Source organism: Gymnoscopelus microlampas (genome assembly GCF_963454915.1).
Source record: "Gymnoscopelus microlampas genome assembly, chromosome: 13".
NCBI lineage: Eukaryota > Metazoa > Chordata > Actinopteri > Myctophiformes > Myctophidae > Gymnoscopelus > Gymnoscopelus microlampas.
In genome coordinates this window covers 32,984,308-33,001,917 of record NC_139950.1, presented here as the reverse complement: position 1 = coordinate 33,001,917, position 17,610 = coordinate 32,984,308, and the positions used below count along the sequence as shown (strand labels likewise).

The window sequence follows — 17,610 nt, the reverse complement described above, 5'->3', positions numbered from 1 at the left end:
CGTAGCTGTATTTAAGTGAATTATTTGTCTACAGCACCGCTTATTATCAGTCTCCCATCATAACAGGCACAATGCAGCACCAAATCTATCTTCTCCTCCGATGGTCACATCTTTCTGTGCTCCCTCTGTAGGCTAAACAGGAAGTGGCTCGTGGTAATAGCAATAGTGTTATTATTCACGCTCATCTGTGGCCAAAAAAGCCTCCATAACCACACCTCTTAAGGCCATCAGTCTCACATCTGCTGTTGAAATTCTTCTCTCCTCTGTTCCCAAATGTCATTCTAGTACCCTTGGAATTAACCCCCCCCCACACACCCCCCTTCGCATCCATCTCGCTAACAGGCTCAGTGGCTTACAGCGCCTAATTGTCCCTCTAAAAGTCAATAAGAGCTCTGCAGTGACCACAATCCTTGAATTACCTCACATTTCCCACTTTAAAGAACTGTGGAGAATGACTATGTTCAGTAAGACAGAGACTCGAAATTGAGGTATTTTTTTCTCTCCTTCTTTTTAGGGGGGGGGGGGTGTGTATATTAGTTCAAGAGCAGCAAATGAGTCGGGTAATTGTATTATAAAGAAAATGTGCCTGTCATTGGGATAGAGGACGTGCTCTCCATCAAAAGGACAGGCGAGTCCTCGTATATGAAGAATTTCCAGCAAGTAGAGGCTCCTAATGTCTCTCAAGAGATGTGATTTCACATAAATGCAAACACACGCACATATATCACCTAAACAGTCGTTCCAGCTAGAGACGGTGTCTCGGCTTCGATGTGCACACGCCACACCCCTTGAAGTCGTTCCCATGACATTGCATCTGAAATCATTGTATGTTGTGGGAATAGCTATTTCCAGGATCTGTGAGTCCTGCGGAAGGTGGTACGGTCAGCCGAGCTCACCACAGGGAGCTCCCTCCCCTCCCTGCGAGACGCATACGACAGTTGGTGCTTGAGCAGAGCAAAAGGGATTATGAAGGACAAACAACACCCATGTAATGGACTGTTTGTGACGATGCGGAATGGCAAGTGTATGAGTCTCAAAGCCCAGGGCTCAAGTCTCCGAAAGTATTCCCTGAGGTTGTCAGAGCCCTGGCAAGGACCTGAATGAATGAATGAATAAATGAATGCAAGTTTTTGCTCACACTGTTACTTGCACTATTTCTACATATTGTTGCTGTCGGGCAGAAACCTCTATATCTCCATATTTTAACTTTTTATGTTTGTTTCCATAAATGAATGCCCTACTTCATCAAACAAGTGTCACACAAAAGTAGTGAAAATAGCAGATCTACAAGCTCACGGCATGTTGTATTGCGATGATCGGCTATTTTCACTATTCAAAAATGTTTTAAAAATAATAAAAAACGTTTTGGACATACAATGTTTCCACCCGACAGCAATGATATATACGTTTATCTATGCATACTGTATGTACACTACACTAATCTAATCCATCCATATTCTGCACATTTCCCATCGCTGCTAAAATTGTTTTTACCTTGTATCTGTAGAACCTTTTTTGGTAATACTTCTTTAAAGGTTGTGTCTATAATGCATTATAATCACATTTATAATGCATCATAATGCATTATAATTTTCTTATAATGCTTCATTACACTCGTTATAAATGTTTATTATTATGCAACGATTTATAACAAAAACACTTTATAACCAGCAAAATAAAATATTTATAATCTGCTGTTCCACTGAGCTTATAACGCATTATGACCAGAACTTATAATACATTATAAACGTTGTTATAAGTTGTCATACATTTTTATAACGAGTTTTATAATGCCTTATAATGCATATAAACGCAATTATAATGCATTATAGAGCTGACCTTTAAGTTAAATGTTACCCTTTATTTTTCATCTTCTCTTTTTCGAGTATTATCATTATTGTTACCTTGTTGAATTGATGTTATTAGCACAGTCTTGTGGAGCATGTCACACCAACATTTCGCTGCTTGCACCTGTATGAGTGAGTGACAAATAAAACCTGCTTGAATCTTGGATCTCTTGAAATGGAGTTGACCTTCAAAAAGAGTAAAAGGTCTTCAGAACAGAAAGAAAAGGTGTTGAATATTCTTCCCCACCTGCCCTCTCATGGTGATAGGTTAGTTCTACTGGGGTTTGGTCAGGAACTGCTGTGAAATGTGCCATGCTGAATAGAACTAGAGTGCACTTCACATCAAATGAGAGGAAGTCTGGACGGCACAAGTCTAAAATCCTCCCTCTCTTTGTTGCCTATTGATTTTACTCTTATCTAAAGCTGAAGTTGTTGTTCAAAGTTGCTTGCTCGAGTCAGAAATGACTTGCCCTCTTTGACTCCTTTCCTGGTAGCATGCCAAGATTGATCATTTTAAATTCAACCCACAGCCAACCGTCGGCGAACAAAGATCCCCAAAAGATGCTCGCGCATATAACTACAGTCAGAATTTAGTTTTCAGTAATGAGTTTTCGTTTGGCTTCGGCGGCGCCCATCTGGGACAGATACCTTTTGTGTATGGGTCATTTCAGGGCACAGTGTTAAAAAAAAAGAAAAGTGAGAGATATTCTGCTTTGAAACTTTCCTATTGGGGCTATTCAAGGTTTAATCATCTTTTTTGATCCGCTCGTGTTTATTTGAAGTTTTGACTGATGTTGTGTTCAGAGCACAGTGCAGAAGAGGAGGGCGAAGCAACCCCTCCCAGCTGTTGCCATTCTGGATGCAGTGCGTGCCACAGGCTCAGATTGACAGAGCACCTCGGGGCATTAAAGACATGCCATGAGTGTGTGAGCGAGACATCAAATTTATGTATTGCCAGCACTCAAATCATTATCCCCTTGGCAAAAACTAGCGCAGCTTGATTTAAAATGTCTCGTGTCTAAGCTGCTGTTCAGATGCATATTAATAGTATTATCCAAGTGCTATCTGTTTCACAGTCTGATTTCATGGTTGCCGTAATGGGTACACTTGGGTAATACAGAATCCATCTTATTTGAGCCCAGGGCGAGCTTGAATCAGATTTACATAGAACTAGGTGGGGGGTTTAATCACAACAAGCATGGCATCAGATTGATTGATTTATTTATTTGATTGATTGAATACTTTATTAACATGTTTGTTAACAGTACAGGTACTCAATTCATCAGTAATACATATAATACATACAATACAATACCCTTTGTATTGTATAACTCTTTGGTCATCACTGTGGCTGGAAAGCTAGGTGGCATGGGCTTAAAGACATTAGGTAAGATCCACACAGAAAACCAGTGGATCTACAAGTTCATAACGCGTCACATTGTAGATCGGCTTTTTTTTCGAATAGCCAAAGTATAACATAGGAAGTGGTTAATGCATGTTTTGTATTAGTAATCAAATCTGCAAAGTAACACGTACTGTAACTAAAGCTGTCAAATACTGTAATTGTAATCGAGTAAAAACTACAATATTTGCATCTGAGATGTAGTGGAGTTGAAGTAACAAAAAAGTACCTCATAGTTATACTGTGCATAGTTGCATGTGCAAGTTATCAAAAAGTTGATCACAGCAATGGAAATCATGAGATAGCTCTACCTGTTTAAGTTTAAATGGAGTCTGTCAGTTAAAGCAAACAAGTGAAAGAATAATGTTTTTGAAATGACATTGACTTTCCATAGACTTTATTGGGTGTTTAAGTCACAATATTTCAAAGTGAAAAGTATAAGCACGCCAAAGATACTGAATATACTATATTTTGTGGTCTCGAGCCCACAACTATGTTCTTCTTAGTGATGACAACATACTGTACCACACTACTTTTTGATGTGTTCAATGTCCAAACATTTGCCTCTATACAGCCTATCTACTGGTTCCACAGTAATGATGTAATGACAGTCCTTTATTATGACAGTCCTCCCCATTGCCCCATGCTTTTTCATACTTGCGCACAACCCCAAAACATTGTCATCACATGCCCCAGACAGCACGGACGGGCGTGTGTCATCATGGTGGAGATTTGTAGCCTGGTAAACCCTCCCTCCGGAAATCTCATTTCAATTCGATTTCAGAAAGGAGTCTGGTCTGAAACGCCTTTCTGCAATAATCGCTGTGGGCTGGAGTTGGGCGGGAGTAATACCGTTGACTGACAACCCCTTCAACCAATGATCGTTTTTCCCCTTCAGCCAATGAGCAGTTCAATTTGACGAGCTCCAGACTATGTGACGCAACGGGACTTTTGGGACGGCCATGCCGAAAATAGGTTGCCTTATTGGGATACATGCGTGTCACTCCCCGCCCCTGCCGGTTCTCTAAATTTATATTTTTAAATAGGCTCTGTCATGATTAATTGACCACATATATGAAGTTAAACAACTAAATTCTATCCAAACGATATCTTATAAGTAAATTCCGTGCCTCAAAAAAGAAGTTTGAAAGCGTTATAAAACTGAAAGTAAGAAGTGAAGGCACTCGCACAAACAACAATGGCTGCCGTTCGTCTTTTTTCGGCGGCTCTCAGGCTGCACTCGGGTTCATTCGGGCTCACTCGAACTCGCCACCTGATTGGCCAACTGTCGCTGTCAATCACAGAACAATGAGTGACGACGCTGATAGGCTCGTCGGCTCGGCGAGCAGAGCGATTATTGGAGAAAGGCGTTTCAGACCAGACTCCTTTCTGAAATCGAATTGAAATGAGATTTCCGGAGGGAGGGTTTACCAGGCTAGGAGATTTGGGCTCTACTGAGTGCCTCCTTCTAGTTAGATTTAGAGTTTTGACATTTTATGCTTGATTTCTGATAGGTCTATGTAGAGACGGGGAAAAAAGGGCAGAAAGTGAGGGACGTGAGACAAGACAGGAATTGGAAACGAACCAGGGTCCTCACACTCACTAGGAGCATTATAGAGCTGGGCAATATACCAAATACCTTGATATCGATATTGTGACTATATTGTGCGGATGACTATTGGACTTTCATTTATACAATGAGATTTATCACAAATAATCATCAGTAATGCCTATATAATAATTAAGTGGGTAAGGCAAATAATGGAACAGCTAGAACAGTCAGATACATTCATGAAATTAATTACAGTAATGCATCTTTTAAAACCCAGAAAAAAAGACAACATGTATGCCAAATCCGAGATGATACCTAGTAGCCACACAAATCACAATAACGATATAATATTGATATATTGCCCAGCCCTAGGAGCATATGGTGCACTAATTGGCTAAGCCACCAGGCACCCACCCCCACTTTACCGTATTAATAGAAATTGTAATTTTGTGTTTTCTCATAGTAGTAGTATCTGATCTGACTTGCACTTGACCTATCCATTTCATCTCTCTCGCACGCGCGCGCACACACACACACACACACACACACACACACACACACACACACACACACACACACACACACACACACACACACACACACACACACACACACACACACACACACACACACACACACACACACACACACACACTCCGCCAGGGGTGGATTATCCAGAACTTCTCAGTGTTCTAAGCCACTGTGTCCTGCCAGTGTGAAATGTCATTTAGCCTGGAACAACACTGTAACAAAGACACTCGCTGTATGAGAGGAGAGCGAGAGAGAGCAGTAGAGACCGCTAAAGATGCAACATGCCAAACAAACAATCCATTGTAGGCTGGTGGAGCGATCACGTAAAAAGACATCTACAGTAAATAATACAGTCTCGTCAAAAAAGTAAAATAATCCAATAATGGCACATATTTCGGCCAAACCGTTTTATTGGTCAGGCTCTAGTGAATAAGATCTTGACGGATTTAGGGAGGGAGGGGAGAGTGGCATAGGTTTAAAGATATGAAAGGACAGGGGATGAGAGGCTCAGAGTGGAGGAGGAGAAAGACGGAAAACTAGGGTTGAATAAGACTAGAGAGAAGAGGAAGCTCCTGACTAAGAGATGAGTCACATGATGCATTGATTGATACACCTAAGGGCCGAAGGACTGTTGATGTATATTTTAAAGGGGTATGAAGAATCCCTAGGCCAATCTTGTAGTTTGTTTCCCTGTATGAGTTGTATGAGAATATGAGAAACTGTAAACGGGTAAAAACATGGCTGGCTAGAAAGCACAGCTGCAGTTTATACAATTTATAATGGGTGTGTTAGATATAAGTGTGCCCAGAGCCATGGGTGTGCCAATGTGTAAGCATAGACAGTATTAAACAGTACCTGAGGCTTACATCTAACACACCCATTATTAATTGTATTAGCTGCAGCTGTGATGCTTACATCATAGTGTACCAGACCTTATGCAGCCTGCCATGTTTACACTCTGCTCTAGTTTTTAACCTTAACTGGAAAACAAGCTGCAAAATATGTCTAGGGTTTCATCCCCCCTTAAGTTGTTTTTATTTAAGTTATTTAATATTATTCTTTCTTTAAGTAAGTCTGGAGCCTTGAGTGCCACTCAATTCGTATGAAAAACGCAAGATATTCAGTTAGGGCTAATTTTATGGTTGTGTCCTCTAGTCAGAGCCGTGGCAATTTATTTTCATTTTTCTGCTGAAGCACGATATTGCCTTGAAAAATAATACTTTGAACTATTGATTTATTCCTACTTTGCTTTCGGGTCTGCTTTGAATTATTTGACAAATAGCAACCCAGTAATCAAACTATAACTGCATATTTTGAGTCTGTAATGAGACAATCTTTTCATAGCAGACTGCATTATGGTGCTTGATACATCTTTCTTCACCATGCGTCGACTCTCTGGCTCTTTGTGTGTTGAATGATAGCTGTGCCGTTCTCATCTCTCCCTCCAGCTGTGTTGTGCGAGCAGTTGTATGCAGTGCAGTCTATTGCATATGGCCATAATAATGGTAAAAAACATAATTTTTTCCACAAGCATAAATCCATTGCACTTGCTATCCAGCGCATTATAACCACATTATGATTGTTTGTATAATGACTTGTAAGTATCATAATTCTTCATAACTGCTGGACACTCAGACATTTTTGTTGTTGCAAGAATCATACTGTATTATATTTCTCATAATTGCAATACATTTCATTATATAATTGAAATTGCATTATAATCACTGCTATAATCTATTCTAGTGTGAAGTCAGCACATTTTGTGTGTTGTTTTTGCATAGATTTAATGCTTTTTCATGTTACTTAAAACACCCTCTGGCCACTTATAGTGACTTCTAATCACACTATAATGCATTATAACAGTGACTACAATGCATCAAATTATTATTAATTACACACAATATACACATATGGAAATATACACTGCAGTGCTACTTAAGAGCTGGGTGTGCAAAAGACAAAATAGCAAATGTCCAGGTGCATACTGTGTCTGTGTGCATTATAGACATAATGCATTATAGACATGGGCTTCATGGCAAGCACTAATCCTGGCTTCATGGAAAGCACTAATCTGTAATCAGTAGGTTTCATCCTGCAATCTGCCAGTTAGATTAAGAGATAACTTGTGTGCAAAGTTGACGTTTTGGCCTGAGGATGGTGCTAGAGGAAAGTTCATGGGGTCACTCAATAGTGTGACGGGAAGCATGAATGTACTGTGCAAGTGTCATGGCAATTATGTGCAAGTGGGCCTAAGGTTGGGGCTAGAAGAAAAGCTGTTAGGGACCTTCTTCTGGGGAGCGTGAATGTGCACAGCAAATGTCATGGCAATCTAGCCAGTAGCGTGTGAGATATTGTTGTTTGGAAACAAAGTGGTGGATGGATGGAAGGGCTGACCTACCGACATCACCATCCAGCTGCGCCACTAGTGAGGCTAATTTTTTTTTCATAATGTTCATACATTTTCATAATGTTACTCATAAAAGAATGCTCTTTAATGTCGGTAACAAATCCATATGAACTTTGTGCTAGGCAGTAGTGATGAGCGGGCCGACCCGTAACCCGCGGGTCAACCCGCGGCGTGGGTGGGTCGAGTCAGGATTTCAGAGGCAATTATGCGGGCTGCGGGTGAGCGGGTCAGCCGCTCTCGCACGCAAAATAAAAAAAAAATCACATGCTCTTGTTTTGTCTTTATTCCTAATAAGAATACGAATAATAAGAATAAAACAGTTTGAATACACTTGGGGTGTATACTTGAAGATTATTTTCCTTCTTGATTTTACCGATTTTTTTTTTTAGGCGGGTTGGGTTCCGTGGCGGTGCGGGGTGGGGCGGGTCATGAAAAAACCCGACCCGCACATCACTACTAGGCAGGGATTGGTTTAAACAATGTATAAAAGAAATACCTAGTCAAGTGTGAAGATGTCATGTACTTGTTTTGTTACTTATGCTGTGTTCACACTGGCCGCAACAAAGCTACAGGCTGCCATTAATATTTTTTTCGATGGAAGACAACAACATGAAAATACAAAGCGATGCCCAACGTTTGTAGCTGCTTCAAAATCTACAAAGCTACACTCCAAGTTGAGCTGGCTTCAACTGCAGCTACAAAGCTGCAAGACAGCCAAGTGTTGTTTAACCGTTGCCACTCACCTTCTCTCTCCGCACAATTCCTGCTTGTGATGGGGTAAACTAATTATTTCCATCAGCCAGTTCCATGTTCTTTTTAATCCATTAAGACCGGGGAAAGCATCTGTGTCATTTTAGATTTCTTTGGGCTATTCAAAAATGGCAGATGACAAGCTCATAGCGCAGCACTATGAGCTTGTAGATCTGCTATTTTTGAAACATCTTGACAATTTGTGCAAATCTTTGAACATTTTTTACTCCAATATTTGCTTCTGGGGGTCCCTGGAACAAAACATTTTGAGATGGGGGGTCCGCGGCCAAATACATATAATTTTAGGGGGTCCTTTACATGCAAAAAGTTGGAGCACCACTGATATAGCAACCAAACAACAAAAAATATATATATTTGGCCACAAACACCACTCTCAAAAGATTTCGTTCCAGGGACCCCCAGAAGCAAAGATTTGAGTTAAAATGTTTGCTTTAAAAAAATTAAAATAAAATATCTGCAAAAAAATCAATATTTTCCAAAAATGTCTAGCAGATCTACAAACTCATAGCTTACATGAGCTTGTAGATCTGCTATTTTTGAATAGCCAAACAAATCTAAAATGACCCAGATGAGGTCCCGGATTGAATGGGTTAACCCCAGGCTTTATATTTCCCTTTTATATTTTTCTCGCTCGTCTGACGCACGCTTGACGTCAACAGCCACTCAGCGATAGATATGCTGGGTCGCTTTGTAGCGTTGTATCTTTTGTAGCTGCCAGTGTAAACGCAGTATAAGAGAGAGAAAAAAGAGTCCGGAAGCACGGTGACCTAATGCACTGGTGATGTGTTTATAATATTCCTACTGTAGCCAATACTTTCTGAAGTAAATGCTTCCTTTTGATGTGTGTGGCTTCTCTCCAGGACATCCTGAACAACCTGGACCCCCCTGGGCCCGAGGAGCTGGACGATGATGACCTCATGTTAGACGTGGATTTGCCAGAGGACGGCTCGCTGCACCTCAGTCAGTGTACTGTACACGCATGCACGCACACACACATACATACACACAGAAATACTTGTAATTCTATGTCACACACGCACACAGGTGCGGTACATAATAACAGAGGAACTGTTTTAAATTCAGCTCCCTCATACAGAAGTTACACCACGGCCATGGCAAATGCTTGATCCTGATTGGCTGGAGGGTACCATTATTTTCGTATAATCGGACACCTCCAGCAAAACTGTTTGATCATTATTGTAAATTAATGCATTAGCAAGTCTTGAGCATTACATTATTTCCTGCCACAGCCTTCTGTGGCATATAGAGGCTTGAATAAATGGAATTTCTGCCTTGCCTCGGGTGTATCGTTGCCTTTGCATCATCCATTAAAATCTTTTAATGGACACCTCTGTGCATATCATGCGGCCTTGCTTATTTCATATTTTTGCAGATGACTTATGACATTACAGCACCATCACTGCCACACAGCTAGTTGTGAATGGCAGTGCTACAGCTAAATTGGACAAGTATTTTACCAGTTATTATATATATACACAGTACGTATTCACCTCTCTCACCCATTCTCCTATTCAGTAGTGCAGGCCCAGAGACAAGATATGTTTTACAAGTAGGTCTGATTGTTTCTCTCTCTCTCTCTCGCTCTCTCTCACGCTCGACTGGCCTCACTACACGCACTCTAGCTATAAGTGCGTTCATATAAAAGAAGTGGTGTATGCATCATATCATATAAGCACAATCACAAACAGGACAAGAACAAACTATCACATTGGGCAAATATGAACAAAACACATAATCCAGGCTAAAAGCAAGACGGTTGGCAGCTGCCAAATGCAGGAAAATCATCCACTGTGTGACTGGATACGTTGATAGTTTTATAATATCACTGTGTATAATCCCAAAGTCCAATGGGTGCTAGATCAAAGAACACTGTATGGTCTAATTATGACGTAGCTCCCATGTGGATCTTGGACTTCATGTGGCCTATCTAGGACGTCAGTCTTCTGTGACACATGATGTATGACTCTGTATGTGGGCAAGGTTTCAGCCCAATCAGAGCCTCAATTACTTCCATTATTATAAAGTTAAATAGATGAATAGAGAGTCTGGACACACAGTTATTTCTCTTTTAGCATTCTGTTGCACATGACTATTTATCCTTCATAACAGTGGCATTAACCGGCCTCGGTCAAGTGGAGACATCTGTACATACACTGTGCACATGGACACACACACACACACACACACACACACACACACACACACACACACACACACACACACACACACACACACACACACGAGACAGCACCACAAGACTTTTTAGATGTTAGATATGTTGTGTACTTGTAGACAGATGGCTAAGGAAGTTTCTAGATGGCAGGTTTGATATCTCCTTACTTACTTTTTTTTTTTTTACTTTATATTGTTTTCTTTGTGCTCTTAATTACCAGTTTTTGTCTGACAATGTTACATTGTCACTTATTCCGACCTTGCACTTGTTCTGGTTGCGTTGTCAATTAAACAATGTGTCTTTTTATCATTAGCATTCAAGCTCACAACACTGCCATTTTCTCTAGACTTAAGTGCCATTCACACGTGGGAATGTAATACGCTTTTGTCATTGAACTAGCATGTCCTTTTTATGTATTGTAAAACCAGCCATTACCACATCACACTTTGTGATTAGTGCTGATGAGGCTATTGAGGATCTATCTGTAAGATTTGCTAAAAGGATAAAATGACTTATCTTATAAATCCTTGGTCACACACACTGTGTGTGTGTGTGTGTGTGTGTGTGTGTGTGTGTGTGTGTGTGTGTGTGTGTGTGTGTGTGTGTGTGTGTGTGTGTGTGTGTGTGTGTGTGTGTGTGTGTGGCGCGCGCATGGTGTTTTTGCATGTGTTCGTGTGGGTAGGTGTGTGTGTGAGAGAGAGAGAGGGCGGGGATGTTAAGAAATAACAGTGATTAAGGTCTACTGACCTTACCTGACATTATAATGGATTCTGGGAAGCAGAGTTTCCACTCTACCAAAGTTAAATATTCAGCATTGTGAAAGTGGCATACATGGGTAATGTAGTTTATGCACTGATTTAATTTGCAACCTCTCAGCTTGCAGACAAGGCTCGAGTTATGAGCCCAAAATCCACTGGAAGCAAATGGTTACTCACATGCACGTGCACGTGCACATTACATTATTTATTTGCTGGTTGTGTCTGCGTAAACAGTGCTGTCCTTGTTTCCTTGCTACTGACGTGATGCTAGCGTGTGTCATTGCTCGTGTCAGAGAGAAGGAGACTGGAATGTTCACTTCCAAGGAATGTGAATCTGACCCATGTCCCTCCCTAAGCCTTTTTTGGAAGGAGGCTGTATTTATAGCTGTGTGACATGGCTCGAGGTCTGGCTAAGGAGGGAGGGGGAGAGAGAGAGAGAGAGAGCAGACTAGTCAGACTCAACCCAGGCCCAGAGAGGAGGGGAGACAACCTTAGACCCTCCTTCCTTCCCATGAACACCCTGGCTCTGCCAGCAAGCAGGAAGAGAGAACCGGGATAGAAGGCTGCCGGGTCCAGGCTGCCGTGTCCCGTGACAGGACAGAGGCCCCAGCCCCCCTCCCCCTTCACCCTCCTTGCCTTCGCCAGTCCTCTCAGCCCATCTCGCGCTCCCTCACCACCAGCTCTGGTTCCCAGGGAGTTCCCAGAAAAACAGCCCTGTCAACAAACCCAGGGCCAAGCAGGGCGGGGAGCTGGGTTGACTGACTCTCCCCCTATCTCTCTCTCTGTTTCTCTCTCCTGGCCCTTTAAATCTTCACCAGCTGACTGGACAAGACGTTTTCCCTCTCACGTTTCAAACTTTTTCAAACTTTTTGGTGCTTTATATTATTTTATTATTATTTTCATTTGGATTATTATTCCTCTTGTAGTCTTCTTTCAGTTATACTTTTGACAGCAGTCTCTTTTTTTACGAGGGATCAGGGAGTTTGGTGGAATGTAACGGGCCGGTTGGGAGCGCGCTGTCTGCTCCAGTGCTATGTGGCGACACTCAGGGTACGGTATTTGTTTAACTGAACCGCTGAATACCTCAACACTGTGGCATCTTGTCTTTCTCCCTGTCTCTTTCTCTCACTCTCGCTCTCTGTCTCTCTCTGTCTGAGGAGAACAAAGACTGCGTCATGCTGATGGAAAGTCAAGGGTCCTTTTGATTTCCTGAGGGTCGCGCTCTGTTAGTTGTCAATTTTGTTGCGGTCATGGTTCATTTCACTGCTATATGGCATTGAGTGTTGCCAAATACTGCTGTCCTTTTCCCCTCCTTGAAAATGAAATGCCCTGTCACAGAGTGTGTGTGTGTGTGTGTATGTGTGTGCGTGTGTGGGTGAGCACGTATAGGATTGAGAGAAATGGATAGTGAGATATGTCAGATCATGATTTATATGTATATAACCTGGTGAAATGAATGCATTTGGTGTGTGAAATAGGCACTGAATTATTCATTACCACACAGAGTAGTGAATTGACCTACAACTGTCAGTTTTTCAAGTGTTATAGATAGCATGAGAGAGAGAGAGAGAGAAACATACAGAAACAGTAAGAAAGTTAGACAAATTGTGACTCCCCCAAACATTAACCACATGAACCCTATAGCGTCCATATTCTGGGCATGTAATAATAGGCGAAGATTCAGCAAAAATAGCAGATGTAACAGCGCACAACGTGTTGCAAGTTAACGCGATGCATTGTGAGCTTGCAGATCGGTACATAACCCTAGGGGACCCCCGTCAACGTAGATATAGGGTTTTAAGTGGTTATGGTTTGGCCTCAGTCATCATGTTGATGTTTGACAAATGAAAGCAAAGACAACTTGTAACATACTGGTTGTACCACCAACCATAGGCCTGGAAGTCAAGGCGGGGCATGTTTATGTACATTTGGCAGAGCACGAGGGAATCTGTTTACATTCTACAGAAGTCGACACTCTCTCTGGCTCTCAATACAACTGCCAATGCACAAACGCACACCCCCACACACACCCTCGCACACACCCCTACACACACACACACACACACACACACACACACACACACACACACACACACACACACACACACACACACACGCACATGCACACACACACTCCTTAACCGAAGGATTGACTGTCTCCCCATATAGACACTGACGGTATGGCCCACTTGGAGCGCTCAGAGAGAGCTGGGCGGCAGGGTCACTGGAGGAGGAAACAGCATCGCTGGAACGGAGCAGACCACTTCCACAACGACAACAGGTTGGTCTACCCGCTTTTCAACAAGGGGTTTCTTCATCTCACAGCCTTTCATCATATTTTTATACTGCAGTGGGTACATGCCTGATTCCTGTTGTAAAAATGTCTTTGCAGTTTTAACATTGTTCCGACCATGTATTATCCTTATTCCTAACATCCTGACAACTGACACCGGGCAAACGCAGTGTTATTGTGTGTATCGATAATAAGTAAACAGGTTTATTAAGGAACAACGCTAAAGTTTTACCACATAATGTTACTCAATAATTTTACAAGCGGCTCCTTTTGGAAGCAAGAGAAAGGGTGCAGGAAAAGTTCACAAGAGTTGCAATGAAAAGCTGGACTTCCATCAGCAACTCAGAAGCATCAATGGTAACTGTTCGTATAGCTTGATGGCATGGATCATGAATCCTGGCTGACATTTCAAAGGAACACTTCTTTCCTCTGAGATTTACGTGCTGTGTGTGCTATTGACAACCAACGCAGTAACAAAAAAATGATGGACCAGACATTCAAACAGATTACATTTTTCAGAACAAGCTCTCTTCTACTTCTTCTCCTACTTTGCATATAGATGTAAAACTTCAACCAGAATGACTGTGTTTTCTGAGAAGTGTCAGCACAATGCGCTTCATTCAACCGCTGAAAAGCCAAAGGTGGCATTGATGTGTCTCTTTCATCACAAACAGATTGAAGCGATGGGGCATTTTTATTTTTCTGTTTAAGTCGAGATCTGCACATATCTGCCTGCCCATCTGTGATTGTTCAAAACGATTGCGAGTAATTGGACTATTACCATGGTGTATTATGTTGCTTTTTCATTGGTCTTTTTCAATGCGCCTCAAGGCTACAATCCCAGTCATTCAGGGTCAGCAGCCTAGGGGTAATAATAATAATAGTAAATCACAAGGCTTATGAAATGTGTTAATAGTGCTTGGACCTCATGTTCCCTTCTGGAAATGACACGTTTATTAGGGCGCCATTGAAATAAGATTTTAGATTTGTGACAAGTAAAAAACATTGGTGTTAATGGAAAGTGTCTGTCTGTCTGTCTGTCTGTCTGTCGACTCTATTGAATATATCTATTGAATCTATTTTAGATATTGTATTTGTCTTCTGTTGATCTGTGTCTTTGTTTCAGGGCCCCAGTCTATCAGCAGTATGATGGAGTTGGGGTTCCGGGCTCATTTAAGGGCCCTCCCCGGTCCCTCCCCACTGTAGGGAGGCAGGACGATCACTCAGGGCTGCTGGATGAACTCACACTCAAACACATGGCCCAGGACTGCGGCTCGCTCAAGAACCAGCTGCTCAGACTCAAGACTTTACTTCAGGTTAGACACAGCATGTACAGAGACACACCATAGACTGTATAAATGAGATGGACAAACCCCCTCCGCTGCTTTCTACAGACCGAAAATGAATCCTTTGCTGCAGACTGTGGCTCCGCCATCTTTCACTACGTGTCAGAATGAGTTCAGACCATTATTGGTTGGGTAACTTGTCAATCAAGAGCGGGGGGCGGGGAATGAATGCTATTGGTTGTGTAGCGTGTCAATCAAATCATCCCGCCCCTCCTAGAGAATAGCCTACTTTATCGTCAATTTTATAATAAATAGAACCATAATTTAGCAAAACGCATATCCTGATGATTGAAAGGAGACTTTAAACTAGCGACTGGAAGCATATAGAATTTATGACAATTTTTATTACAGTAAGAAAATCGAGTCTGAAAGTTGGTAAAAACCCATCGGCTTGCGTTAAAATAAATTATTTCTGAACTCACAGGTCGGCACGGGTGAAACAGCGCCTCTCGCTGGACATTTACTAAACATCCGGGTTGGCCTCATAGTAAATATCTCAGCCTTGCCCCTTGAGACACACACACACACACACACACACACACACACACACACACACACACACACACACACACACACACACACACACACACACACACAGACGCTTCTAGAACATGAACCCTGTGGTCAAAGAAATTAGACCTTGTCCACTCCTGAAGATGATGCTAAACTGCTCCAAAAGGCTACTCAACTGAGCACTTGTCACCTGCACATAATATTCTTGTTTGTTTTATCTTAAAATCAAGTTATAGGATGTTCTGTTCTATGTCCTCATGATGATACCGCATTTTGCAGCCATATGTACACTTTCTTGACCCTAATTCATTCAATTTAAAGTCGTTGGCCCCTCTGCATTCTTTGGCACATTCTGTACCTGGGTTTGATGTGGGTTACTAATACAAGGTTAGGTATTGCTAATGTGGTTACTTTTAGGTACCGGTATGTTTGGTGTGGTTTAACCCATTGAGACCTGAAGCCGATTCTACATGTCTCCTAAATCTCAACAGCATTCTGAAAAACGTATGCTTCTATATCAGTGATGCTCAATCTTTTTCATGTCAAGGACCCCCTAAATTATATGTTTTTGGCTGCGGACCCCCATCAAAATATTTTGTTCCAGGGACCCCCAGAAGCAAAGATTTGAGTTAAAAATGTTCGCTTTAAAAATATATATATTCAGAAGATTTGCACACATTTTCACGATTTAAAAAAAATAGCAGATCTACAAGCTCATAGCGCGGCACTCGGTGCCGCGCTATGAGCTTGTATATCTGCTATTTTTGAATAGCCCAAAGTGTAAAATAATGCTTTTTAGCTCAAATCTAAAAATGACACAGTTCCAGGTCTTAATGGGTTAATACATTTTTAGTTAAGGTCAGTCATTGTTAGAGGGGTTTGTTAGAGGATATACACACATGCACGCATGCGAGCGCGCGCATACACACGCACACAGTCGCATGTGGTACTTATTGTTCAGTACCACATAGTGCCAACTATGATCTCGGCATTGTGCAGCTATTCTCTGGCTGTGGTGGTCTAGTTGTTTATCTCATGTCAAAGCTGTAGAATAACTGTAGTAATATTCTGTTGTGTCTGGAGCATGAGCAGAGTACTGCAGTAAAGTGCTCTGTTGTCCAGCATATAATTAAGGGCTGGACAGAACAGAGCCACGGTATTGATTGATTGACTGATATTATATTTGTATGTATCTGTCAAAGGGATAAAACCCAATGAAGCTCAAAAGCTTATTGTCTCCGCCAGGCCGAAAGGCATGGCGAGAGAGTATGTTTTACCCTCCGTCCGTCTGTCCGTCCGTGTGTGTGTGTGTGTGTCCTGTCCGTGTGTTAGCAGCTAATCTCTGGCACCGTTGGCCCGGTCGCTGCAAACCTTTTTTTTAAGCAAAATTTATTCAAAGAGTAGACATGACATTGTATTCACATTTACAAAAATTGAAACAACTCTTCGGTTTTATATTTTCTCCCAACAACTCCCATCCACCCCATCCCAGTCCTCCCCAACCACCCAACATTTTTCCCCATAAGGCCGGACATACAAACAATAATACATGTACATGTACAAGATCTGAAATAAATACAGTAGGATACAAAGTTAAGAGACAGGACAAAAAACAAAAAAACAAAACACAAAACACAAAACATTAACAATGATAATAGCAGTGATGTATATGAAAAAATAAAAAAAGTGAAATATATAAATACAAAAATAATAATAATGATTAATAAAAATAAAACTGTAGTCACAAGTATATAAGTAATGAGCCGAATTAGCTCATTCCATGACCTTCACATGAAATCACCTCCTTATTACCTTAAGTCATGCATCTTGCACCGAATAGAGATCCGCACCACCAAAGCACCCCAGTACCATGTGTTGTCAGTCAGGTGATAGTGATTGTAATCCGCTTACATATGATATTAATGGTTGCCAATGGGTATAGAATTTGTCAGAGGATCCTCGAATTGTGAATTTAATTTTTTCAAGCTTCAGAAAA

The 17,610-nt window shown here is 41.6% G+C and overlaps 1 protein-coding gene across 4 annotated transcripts in view; it reads left to right on the top strand.

The window, feature by feature from the left end:
* Positions 1-17,610, top strand: part of ccser2a (coiled-coil serine-rich protein 2a) — a 75,187-nt gene that overhangs the window by 33,417 nt on the left and 24,160 nt on the right. For all 4 annotated transcript variants that reach the window (XM_084076763.1, XM_084076764.1, XM_084076765.1 and 1 more), the window contains exons 4-6: positions 9,371-9,470; positions 13,632-13,743; positions 14,882-15,071. In XM_084076763.1, the coding sequence (XP_083932889.1) occupies positions 9,371-9,470; positions 13,632-13,743; positions 14,882-15,071 (402 nt within the window). The remainder of the gene's footprint in view (positions 1-9,370; positions 9,471-13,631; positions 13,744-14,881; positions 15,072-17,610) is intronic.